The sequence below is a fragment of the Trichechus manatus genome, unplaced genomic scaffold (assembly GCF_000243295.1).
Source record: "Trichechus manatus latirostris isolate Lorelei unplaced genomic scaffold, TriManLat1.0 scaffold00019, whole genome shotgun sequence".
Taxonomy (NCBI): Eukaryota; Metazoa; Chordata; class Mammalia; order Sirenia; family Trichechidae; genus Trichechus; species Trichechus manatus.
The window spans coordinates 74121-86148 of NW_004443955.1; the positions used below are offsets into that span (position 1 = coordinate 74121).

Sequence of the window (12028 nt, forward strand, 5' to 3'; positions counted from 1 at the left end):
ACGCTGAGGCGGTTAATTGACGACTCCTACTAGTGTCACGCTGAGGCGGTTAATTGACGACTTCTACTAGTGTCACGCTGAGGCGGTTAATTGACGACTCCTCCTAGTGTCACGGTGAGGCGGTTAATTGACGACTCCTACTAGTGTCACGCTGAGGCGGTTAATTGACGACTCCTACTAGTGTCACGCTGAGGCGGTTAATTGACGACTCCTACTAGTGTCACGGTGAGGCGGTTAATTGACGACTTCTACTAGTGTCACGGTGAGGCGGTTAATTGATGACTCCTACTAGTGTTACAGTGAGGCAGTTAACAGCAACAACAACATGGTAGTAACTTTCAAGAGTCCTGTTTAGGATGTTAATTTATTCAGAAAAACAGTCAGCTTATACTTTTTGATATTTAAACCATGAACTTTGTAATTGTTCAACAGAGGATATAAAAAATGTTTCATTGTAGAGTCTAGGTAAAGAAACACGAACAGACCTTCATATGCCAAAGGAAAATGCCAGGCTGTGTTACAGTGAAATTACTTAATCTTTCTTAATATTAATTGCCATAACATAGTTTGCCATACATTTTTCTTTGTATTTCAGATGCAGAAAGAAAAAGTTTGTATAACCTTTTTTTGGAATCTGTGCAATCCCGTCTTCGGCATGGTGAAGATACCACTCCATGTATCCTTACTGAGCAACAGACGACCAAGGAGAGCCTAATTAAGATGCAGTCCATTGCTGAAAGACACCTTGAACTGGATGATGTTCATGACCCGCTGCTGGCTATTAATTTTGCAAGGTTATGCACACCTGCAAATTTTTTGACAATTGAAATGATGGAGTCTGTGCAATATTTAGTAGCTGTTTATTTCTGACCAGTAGAGTTTTCTAGCCTTAAAAATAAGAACTTGTAGCCTATTATTTTTAATGAAAGGAATACAAAAAGACGTGTTTACGTATTTCAGCTGTATGACTTGACCTCCTTGCTGCTTGTGGAAGTCCACAGACTTGACCCTGTTCTTTGTCTTTGTGCCTTTAGGCCCATAAAGAGTGCTGTCACTCATACAAAAGGTGCTTGTTAAAGTGTGGGTCATGGGTGGCATCAGACATGCAAATTAAGTCAGAGTCTCCCGCTGCATAAAATGCACCTCAGGCTTTTAAGGTGCTTGTAGGTGCTTAATCCCACGAAACAAGTCATTAATACCCACACAGTGCTATCTTGTCGATGGCTGTCATTCTCTGGGCACGTCCCTAATGGCTAGAAAGACTAGTTCAGGTACCGGTCCCTACAGGCAGAAGCAACTCTGTGAAAGACTCTGATTCACCCAAAGGATATTTTGGGAAAAAGATTTTTTCTTTGTGTAATGGTTGGTAATTTTAGGACTAAAGGTAAAACGGAGACTTTGGGGTTCCATTGACAGTATCTCATAAAAAGAAGATTCACAATTTTTATCTTAAAGGTTGTATTTGGAACAGAGTGACTTTCATGAGAAGTTTGCTGGTGGTGATATCTGTGTGGATAGATCATCAGAATCTGTGACATGCCAGACTTTTGAATTAACACTGAGATCTTGCCTCTACCCTCATATCAATAAACAATATCTAGATTGCTGTGGAAATCTCATGCAAACCCTAAAAAAAGATTACAGGTAAAAAAGAGTAAATGCGTTTTGGAAATAGTAGTTTATCGTATTTTAAGAACTGTTGTAGAAATTATTATAAAAATGTATATTCCAAGTTAATTTTTTTTGAGTAGCAAGCGGGATGTGGAACAAACAAATTTTCTCTCAAGAGGACTTCCTTAACTACATTCTGAAATTTGATTGTTTTGTTTATTTCTGAGAATCTATTCCAAACGAAATACAGAAAAAGCTTATTGCACAAAAATGCCCATCACGTTAAGAGTGAAATTACTTAGTCAGTAATGGATGACTATTTTTTAAATTATGGTGTATCTTTATGATGGACTTTATAAAATTAGTACAAGTTATGTTTATAAAGAGTTTTGAATAACGTAAAATGTTCTTAAAGTTTAAAAGGCAGGGTATGGTATGGTAGCAACTATACTTTTAAAAAATGCTTAGAAAAAAAAAAGACTGAAACAAATAACCTAAATACTAGTAGTGAAAATTTACCATGGATGGTGGGATTTGGATTAAAAATCTTTTTCGTTACACTTTTGTGCCTGCCAAATTTTCTGCAATCTTATATAGAAAAGTAACATTTCTTTCTAATTATTAAAGAAAAACTATACTACTTTTATTATTTAAAGAAGTATTTAAAAGGTGTTAATATTTCTAATTTTATGAATGTAGACCTGTTTCACTTTTAAAATGGTAGTGTACAAAACCTGGTATTGATCAAGAATCCTGTCTTATGAACTTGAGATCTTTCTGTTGCTTATTTTCTCCCCATTCAGGTTGGTAGAGTACTTGCAGGCCATGAGAAATTTTTTCTTAATGGAAGGTGGAGATACCATGTATGACTTCTATACATCAATTTTTGATAAAATAAGAGAAAAGGAAACCTGGCAGAATGTGTCTTTTCTCAATGTCCAACTCCAAGAAGCAGTAGGACAGCGTTATCCTGAAGATAGTTCACGGTAAAATATGGGAGGTACCTTCTACTTAAGATATTATAAAATAAACCATGTGCCAAGAGCACTTCTGTGAATTTTTATATGTATTATCTTATTGGAGCCCTGGTGGCGCAGTGGTTAATCCTCACAAAAACCTTCTGAATTGTTACTATTTTACAAATTGGTTGAGACAGAGAGTCACCCAGTATCACTCACTGCAATTAGGGAAAAAGATGAAATGGAATCACACAGCCAGTGGTGATGGTTGGCTTATGTGAAGTCCAGTGGCCTTGCTCAGGTGACTAGGAGTCGGTGCTGGCCGTTGGCCATAGTGCCTGTGTTTTCCGTGGGCTTCTCGTCCTCCAGTAGGCCACACTAGCCGCCTTACGTGAAGAGCTTGGGCGGTGTCCTGAGGGAGTGAGAACCAAGCCCCCAGGCCTCCTGAACCCAGGCTCCAGAACTCGTCCTCACTTCCACCACATGCTGTGGTCAAACCAAGTCACAAAGTTAGCCCAGGTTCAGGGGGTGGGAAATAGATTCCACCACTTAATGGGAAAAGCTGCATGCTGTCAGACTGCCACTCTGGCTTGTCCCTGACCATGGAGCTAACTGGCCCCTTCCTCTCTGCTCGTCAGCCTACTGAGCAACTCAGCCAGGTCTATGGATTGACACCACTAAATCTTTGTATATGAGAGACTTCATCTTCCATACTGCTTGACAATCCTTTGTCCTGTTGCGTGTCCCTGCTCACCTACCTTTCTCAGTTCCCTTAGTAGCTCTTCAAAAGTAAAGATAATAGTTAATATTTATTGTGTGCCAGATAAGACATTATCCTTTATTATCCTCACAACTACTGTAGGGAGTTAACCACTTTCTACTAACTCTATAGTCCCTCTGTTATCTCTTTTGTGGTTGAGGATTAAGCTTTGATTTGTCTGAACGTACACAATAATGGTCAAAATTCAAGCCCAAGCTAACTCTAACACCTGAGTTACTTTATCTCTTCACACTGGTGTGCCCTTGGCAGATGCCTTGCTTTCCCTTTCTCAGACAACAGAGACCATTGGTGACTACAGCCCAGTGTGTGCCCAGGTGAGAAGCTCATCTGCACCTGTGCTTACCCAGCCCTGGGTTGGAGGTGGATTCTCTCCTCTCCTCAGTTGCCTTCTCTTGGGTCTTGCACCGTCGTTCCTCCTCCGTGATGCATAAAGATGCTACTCCCCACAGCACCTGTTGTTTAGGACACTGTTCCTTCCCTCCTCTGCTCAGTGTTGGCTCTTTCCCTCAGCTTGTAAACATTCTGGGAGATTCCCTCTAGCTGTCATTCTTCATCTCTTTCTTCAGAGCCAGACTCTTCAACATAGTTGTCTACACTGTGGTCTCTCCTCTTCCACACCTTCGTTTCTCCTTTCTACTCTGCCTGGACCCAGTTTCTCAGTCTGATAGGTAATTTTTGTTTTATGGGGTAGGTGAATTTTTTTGTTTGTTTGTTTTCTTTTTAGCCAAATGTACATTAGATTATAATGATGTGTTGTATATTTGCTACTTGGAAACTCAATTTCTTCTCAACTTTTTCCTATAGAAATATTCCTACTCACACAAAACTAAAGACTTACACAGTGAATTCTCACGTACCCAGTTTCAATAACCATCAACGTTCTACCATTATTTTCTTTTCTCCAGCTTGGGAAATGGATGGGTAGACAGTATTTTTAAAGCAAATTCCAGACATATGTATCATTTTACCCGTAAATACTTCAGTGTATATCTTTAACAGATTGAGGCTTTTTTTTTAACATAGCCTCAACAGTCTCACTACACCCAGCAATAATAGCAGTAACTTCTTATCATCCTGTATGCAGACAACGTTCAGTTTTCCCCAGCATCTCAAAAATGGCATTTCATCTGATTTGTTTGTATCAGGATCCTGACAGGGTCCACACATTATGTTTTGTTTACATGTATCTTAGGTCTACTTTAATCTAGAATCATTTTTCTTTCCTTTTTTCTGTCATTTATTTGATTATACTAATTATATCTCTTAAGTTTTTGCTTAACATATTGCTTTATGCCCCAATTTTCCTGTAACTTAGTAGTTAGATAGAGGCTTCAGGATTGGTTTTTCTGGCAAGAGTGTTTTCTGGGTGGTGCTACATCGTATCAGGAGGCCCCTGCTGGCAGGTGTCACCTCCAGGGGGTGCGCACATGATCAGGGACAGGGATGTTGGTGCACAGCAACATTTCACCTCATGGTTTTGGAAGATTAGTAATCATTGCTTGGATCCAGTAATTTTCTAATTTCTTAATTTTTTATTTTTATGTCATTCTTTATTACCTTTGACTCTTCTGTAAAAGCAGAATTTTCATCAATTATTTGGTTATGCTAAAATACAAGTCTCTATGGTAAAAGCAGGGTAATGCTGGATCCTTTTCTTTCATGAATCCATTTTGATATAGAGAGTTAGAGTTCAGCAACCTCCAGAGGGGACCAGTGTGGGTTATTTTTTTCAGTATCAGTATAGATTTATGAATTTTGTTATATTTAATACATTTCAATCCATTATGGCTATTCTTTTTCTGTTGTTGTTGGTCAGACTGTTGTATCTTTACCCAGAGGAAAGCTCTTCTCATTACCTGGTAATTGTGGGTAATAACATCCTTGCCTTCAGGACTCGATGTCCAAGCTCATCCTGTGTATTTTCTGCCCCAGGCCTGGAATTTCTCTCATGAGCACTGGTCCCCTTTGTTGGTGGCTTAATAAGCCCTTTGTCTGGAGACGAGGAGTATTGTTGGCACTGGATTGTCACTACTTACGGGCTCCTTGCAGAGCTAGGAAATGTGTAGAAAGAGGAAATGAGTCTGTATTTCATATTGATACTTTCAACTTTAAAAATTATAGGGATTTACTTCTTTTGAGTGATTCCTAACATTAGCGTAAATACATGTGTTATCCTATGATAAATAGTAATAGTTCCAAAATAACAATAACAGCAAGCCCACTGAGTTTAAAACATTCTGTTGAATTTTTTTCTCTTTTCATGTGAACTGTCCATATCTTTTGCCAGCATTTCTTTGAGTATCAAGTTATTGGTCTTTATCTTCATCTTTAGACGCTCTTTATAGATTAAGGATTTTGGCCCTTGTGTTATAGTTTGGAAATAATGTTTCTCAATTTGACATTTGTCTTTGGAATAATAATTTTGTTGTTGTTTTTATTTTTTTGCCATGCATAAGTTTTTTTAGTTTTATAGTGTATCAGTTTTTCCTTTATTATTTCTGAACTTTGAGTCATAGTTAGGGAAGTTTTTCTCTCTCCCAGGTTATAAAGAAATCTGCCCATTCTTTCTAGTAATAATTGAAAGAGCTTTATTTTTTTCATTTACATTTTAATCCATTTGGAATTTACCTGACTGTGCAATGTGAGAAATGGATCCAGTTTTATCTTTGTCCAGATCTGGGTAGTAAAACGGTTAGTATGCTTAGCTGCTAACTGAAGGGTTGTAGGTTTAGGTCCACCCAGAGACACCTCAGAGGAAAGGCCTGGCAGTCTACTTCTGAAAAGTCAGCCATTGAAAGCTCTATGGACCACATTTCTACTCTGACACACATGGGGTCACCATGAGTTGGAATTGACTCAGCAGCAACTGGGAGCTATCTAGTTGTCTCTCATCACTTCTTTAAAAAAAAAAAATCCATCTTTTCCACAGTCATCTGAAATGCTCCTTTATCATTGAGCGTTCATATGTACTTGGGCATCTTTCTGGACTTTCTGTCTCCTCTGTTCATTCATGTACCAATTGTTGTTGTTCGTTGCTGGTGAGTCGGCTTCTACTCTTGGTGACTCCATGTACAGCAGAATGAAACGTTGTTGGTCTGCTCGAATCCACTGTCGTGGCCACTGTGTGTTTTAAGTGCCTTCCAGCCTAGGGGACTCATCTTCTAGCACTCTATCAGGCAATATTTTGTTACGGTCCATAGGATTTTCACCGACTGATTTTCAGAAGTAGATCACTGGGCCTTTCTTCTTAGTCTGTCTTAGTCTATAAGATCCACTGTTACCTGTCCACGTAGGTGACCATGCTGGTATTTGAAATATTGGTGGCATGGCTTCCAGTATCATAGCGACTTGCAGCCACCACAGTACAATACTGATCAGTGTTTAAAATAGTAGAATTTTCCTGTCTAATATTGCTTATTTATTTTTCCAACTGTACTTTATTGTCAACTTGTCTAGCTCCAGAATAACCAAGCAGACAGCCCTAGTGGTATTTTTATTGGGATTGCATTGTATTTGTAGAGTGGCTCAGAAAGGCTGGGGCCGCTGTGGTGTTCAGTTGTCCTGTCTGATGACTTGCTCTGGTGTGGCTTCCTGTGTGTTCCAGGTGTACTCCTGTATCCTCCAGTCTTGTTCAAGACAGGCCTGGCCTCCCTTTCTCTATGGGCAGTCTTGCCATGAACAGCCACTCCTCAACTGCCCACCACCGCCTCACAGCTGTCCCATGACTTCGGGGGATATTTTTGGTTTAAGATTTAAAGATTATTTCAGCACAATAGCTTCAGGGTTTCATCCACTCCCATGGCTCGAGAAAGGTGAATCCATGAGATTTTAAATTCTGTTCTGCATTTTCCCCCTTTTTATCAGGATTTGTCTGTGGAATCTTTGATCAAAATGTTCAGTAATGGTAGCCGGGCATCATTCACTTCTTCTGGTCTCATGGCAAAAGAGGCAGTTGTTCATGGAGGCAGTTGACCACACATTCTATATCCTCCTATTCCTGACTCTCCTTCCTCTCTTGCTCTAGGTGAAAAGAGACCAATCGTTGTGCCTTGGGTGGGTGGTTGCAAGCTTTTAAGACACCAGGCACTATGCAGTAAACTAGGAGGTAGAACAGAAGCACTGAACACGTTATTAGGCCAATTAACTGGGATGTCCCATGAAACCATGACCCTAAACCTCCAAACTAAGGAACCAAATCCCATGAGGGGTTTGGCTGTACATAAGCAGCCTCAGCAGCTACTCTTTTCTTTCTTTTTATTTTATTTTTTTTTCACGTTATGTAAATATATCTGTCCCACAGCTTTTGCCAATTCAACTTTTTACAGGTGTACAACTTACTGATAGCAATTACAGTAATGGGCTGTGCAACCCTACCTTTAATCAATGCTATTTTTCCATCACCATTAACCCCCCTTTTCCCTTTCCCTCTCACCCATGGTAACCATTAATAAACTTTGGTCTCTGTACATTTGCCTTTTCTTATCTTTTTGTATAAGTGAGGTCATACAATATCTGTCCTTTTCTGATTGGCTTATGTCACTCAGCATAGTGTCTTCAGGCTCCATCTGTACTGTACCATGAATCAAGACTTCCTTTCTCCTGCTGACTGAGTAGTATTCCATTGTATGCATGTACCACATTTTGTTTATCCATTCATCTGTTGATGGGATTTAGGTTGTTTCAACCTTTCGACTATTGTGAATAATGCTGCAGTGAACATTGATGTACAAGTCTCTTTCTGAGTCTCTGCTTTCATTCTTTTGAGTATATACCTAGGAGTGGAATTGCTGCATCATATGGCAGTTCTAAAGGTTGCACAGTGGTTAAGGCACTCGGCTGCTAACCAAAAGGTTGCAGTCAACTCGACAGCAGTGCGTTTGGTTTTGGGGTTTTATGGTAGTTCTATTTTCAGTTTTTTGAGGAACTGCCACACTATTTTCCAAAATAGCTGTACCATTTTGCATTCCCACCAGCAATGAATAAGGGTTCCAATTTCCCCACATCTTCACCAACATTTATTTTCTGTTTTGTTTTGTTTTAACCATCCTGGTGGGAGTGAAGTGGTGTCTCACTGTAGTTTTGATTTGCATCTCTCTCATGGCTAATGACCCTGAGCATCTTTTCATGTGTTTGGTGGCCATTTGAATGTCCTGTTGGGTGAAATGTCTATTCAAGTCCCTTGCACATTTTATGATTGGAATATTTGTCTTTTTATTGTTAAGTTTTCAAAGTTGTATATATATTTTCATTATTAGCTTCTCGTCAGATACATGGTATCTTAGGCTGAGTTCTCTAGAGAAGTGAAACTGGTAAAGTGCATAAATATATATAGAGAGAGATTTATATTAAGGAAATGGCTCACGCAGTTGTAGAAGCTGGAATGTCCCAAATCCGTGGGTCAGGCTGCAGGTTCCTCCTGATTCACATAGCCCCAGGGGCTGGTGAACCCAAGACTGGCAAGTCAGACAGCTGGGCTCTCTGGCTCACAGGCTGCGAAGACCGAAGAACCCCAAGATCGGCAGGGAAGACAGAGGTAACTCGCTCAAGTCCCAGAAACTGGGGGTCAGACTAACAGAAGCCAGCTACAGGATCCAGTGAGAGCAAAAGCCTACGAGCCTTGCCATAAAGTCCACCTATATTGGATGCAGGCCATACGCTCAAGGAAACTTCCTTTCAGCTGATTGGCTACTTACAACAGATCCCATCATGGAGGTGATCATATTACATCATTATATCAAACCTCTTTATGGAGGTGATCACATCATTATATGACTGCAGGACTACATCATAACTGCCAAACCACTGAGAATCCTGTCTCAGCCAAGTTAACACATAACCGTAACGGTCACATATGGTTTCCAAAGAGATTCTCCCAGTCGTTAGTTTGTCTTTTCACTTTTTAGGTAATGTCTTTTGATGAACAAAACTTTTTAGTTTTTATGAGGTCCTGTTTATTTATTTTTTCTTTTACTGTTTGTGCTTTTGTTATTATATTAGATAATCCTTTGTTAAAAGATAGGCCTAACAGCATTGCCTGATTGTTGTTCTAAGAATTTTATTGTTTTAGTTTGCACATTTAGGTCTTTAATCCATTTTGAATTTGTGTTTGTATATGGTGTGAGGCATGAATCGTGTTTCATTTTTCTGCATGTAGAAATCCAATTTTCCCAACACTGTTTATTGAACAGACTTCTTTCCCCATCAAATGGACTTGGCACCCTTTTCAAAAATCGTTTGACGGGACTTCTGGCAACATGGTGCTCTAGGCAAAAGCACCACGCCATCCCTCCACAGCAAAGATCCGAAAAACTAAGCCAAACAGAGAAAACAGCAATCTTGAAGCCCTAAGCATCAAATGAAGAGATAAAGAACTCAGCCAAGCACCAAATGGAATAAGAAACTGACAGAGAACAGTGAGCGAGGAGACATACATGCAGAGGTCCCCTATCAGCTAACGCAGCACGGATCCACCATCTTGGACTCCTATCAGATACCAGCAAATAGGGGCTACGAGAAAGTAGTCTCACGGAGCTTCCAGCAGGAGACAGAACAACCTGTAACTGGGGATATATGCTTTCCCACACCCTACCCTTCTTCACCTCCAGTTGGCCTCTTCTGCTTCCCGTGGCCACAGTCTCTTGGCTGGGAAGCACTGGCTGCTTGGATTCCACCTGCCTGCACTGGCCAACTCCTTGAGTGCCATTTGTGGGCTGCTGGTGTTGCTTTTTTCTGCTTCCTTTGATTTCTTCCTTACTTCTCACCACCTCCCCCTCCTTTCACTCAAATACCTGGCTCCGTGCACCATCTTTGCTTCTTCCTGAGGGGCTGTGGAGCTCCACTTGAGTGTGGAACTGCTTCCCCGTTTGTGGTGCCATGTTGGTGGGATCCCAGGGCTTTTTTGTTTGTTTGTTTGTTTTGAATTGTTTGTTTTCTTTTCCTTTTCTCAAGTTGGGAGCCCGTTCTGGCCGGGCGCGCACCTTGGGACCTAACCCCTTAGCTTGCGCAGACGCGCAGAGAGATCCCTGAAGGCATTTCTTTTCTCGGGGGGTTTTTTTTTTTCTTTCTGTTTTTTTGGGGAGTTTTTCTTGTTCTTTTTTTTTTTTAATTCGTTTTCCCTCTTTTTCTCTTTTTGTCTTTCTTCATTACTCAGTTTCTCGTCTCTCTGTACCTTCCTTCTTTTCCTGTCCCCTGAATACCTGGTGCTGAATACCTCTATGCCTCCTAGCCAGGCTGTACTTCAACACCTGGGAACAACTTCCCCAGACATCGTAGCCGCACAGGTGGGATCCCTGGGAGCTTTTCTTTTCTTTTTTCTTTCTACTTTTTGTTTATTCATTCTTTTCCTTTCTTTTTTTTCTTCTTCTTTCCCTTTTTGTTTTTCTCCATTTCATAGACTCTCATCTCTCCACTCCAACGGCAAGCTCACTAGCACTCTTTTTTGTTTGTATGTTTTTGGCTCCTGTTTGTCTCTCCTCTCTCCCATACCCATCTTAGCTCCACACATCACAGTCTACCACCTCCATCCTGCCTACCTGCACCATGCGCTTAACATCACACTACCAAGCAGCACAGCCACGGCCTACCGGAACCTGCCCTGCACTGATTACCGACCTGCTCTGGTGGCTGTAGTAAGTAACACAAACAACCCATCCCAGCAACTCCTCTTCAGCTAGACCTGCTCTGCTGTACCATATCTGAGCGACTGACCCTGCCAATTGGAGAAGGAGGTAAAAAGCATCGTGCACACAGACAAGCAAACAACAAAGAACACACAGCCCACCTGCACAGACATAGCCAAATTAAAAGAAAAAAAAAGGAGAAAACAAACAAGTCTAATATCAATAAACGAGAAAAATAACTATTGAGTGCCCCGAAGACATCAGACACTATCAAAACATTTACAAAAAGAGGACAGTATGGTTCCAGTAGGCATCCAAATTAAAATACCGGAAGACTTTCCAGTAGAAGAAAAGGCACTAGAACTACCTGATAAGGAATTCAAATCTCTAATACTCAGAATTATCCAAGAGTTGAAGCAAAAACCAGACAAAAATGACGAAAAAATAGACAAATTCATGGAAAATTCAGGCAAAAAAATGGAAGAATTCAGGAAAATAATGCAGCAACAAAATGCCAAAATAAATTCATAACTAGAAATTATACAAAAACAACAATTAGAAATCCAAAAGTTAAACAACAAGATTTCAGAAATGGACAGTGTCATAGAAGGGCTGAGGAGCAGATTTGAAACGGTGGAAGACAGGATCAGTGGAGTTGAAGACAAATACTTGGATACAGCTCTGTTCGAGGAAAACTCAAAAGAGAACAAAGAAAATGAAGAGACCCTGAGAATTATGTGGGATAAAATCAAAAGCAAAAATTTTCGAGTGATCGGAGTTCCAGGACAGGGGAAGAAAACAGAAAACACAGAGAGGATCATTAAACAACTGCTGACAGAAAACTTCCCCAGTATCATGAAAGATGAAAAGCTGGCCATCCGAGAAGCTCAACGAACCCCATAAAGGATAGACCCCAAAAGAAAATCACCAAGGCAGGTCATAATCACACTCACCAAAACCAAAGACAAAGAATCCTGAGAGCAGCTCGTGAAAAACAAGAAGTCACATACAGAGGAGAAACAATAAGACTAAGCTCAGATTATTCGGCAGAAACCATG

General features: G+C 40.4%; 1 protein-coding gene across 14 annotated transcripts in view; it reads left to right on the plus strand.

The window, feature by feature from the left end:
* The window catches only part of TUBGCP5 (tubulin gamma complex component 5), a 92323-nt gene that overhangs the window by 52759 nt on the left and 27536 nt on the right, over window positions 1-12028 (plus strand). For all 14 annotated transcript variants that reach the window (XR_002823376.1, XM_023727815.1, XM_004372614.2 and 11 more), the window contains 3 exons: window positions 596-794; window positions 1456-1644; window positions 2415-2597. Coding sequence is in view for 13 of the 14 variants with exons in the window: in XM_023727815.1 (XP_023583583.1) it covers window positions 596-794; window positions 1456-1644; window positions 2415-2597 (571 nt within the window). In the remaining variant the exon portion in view is untranslated. The remainder of the gene's footprint in view (window positions 1-595; window positions 795-1455; window positions 1645-2414; window positions 2598-12028) is intronic.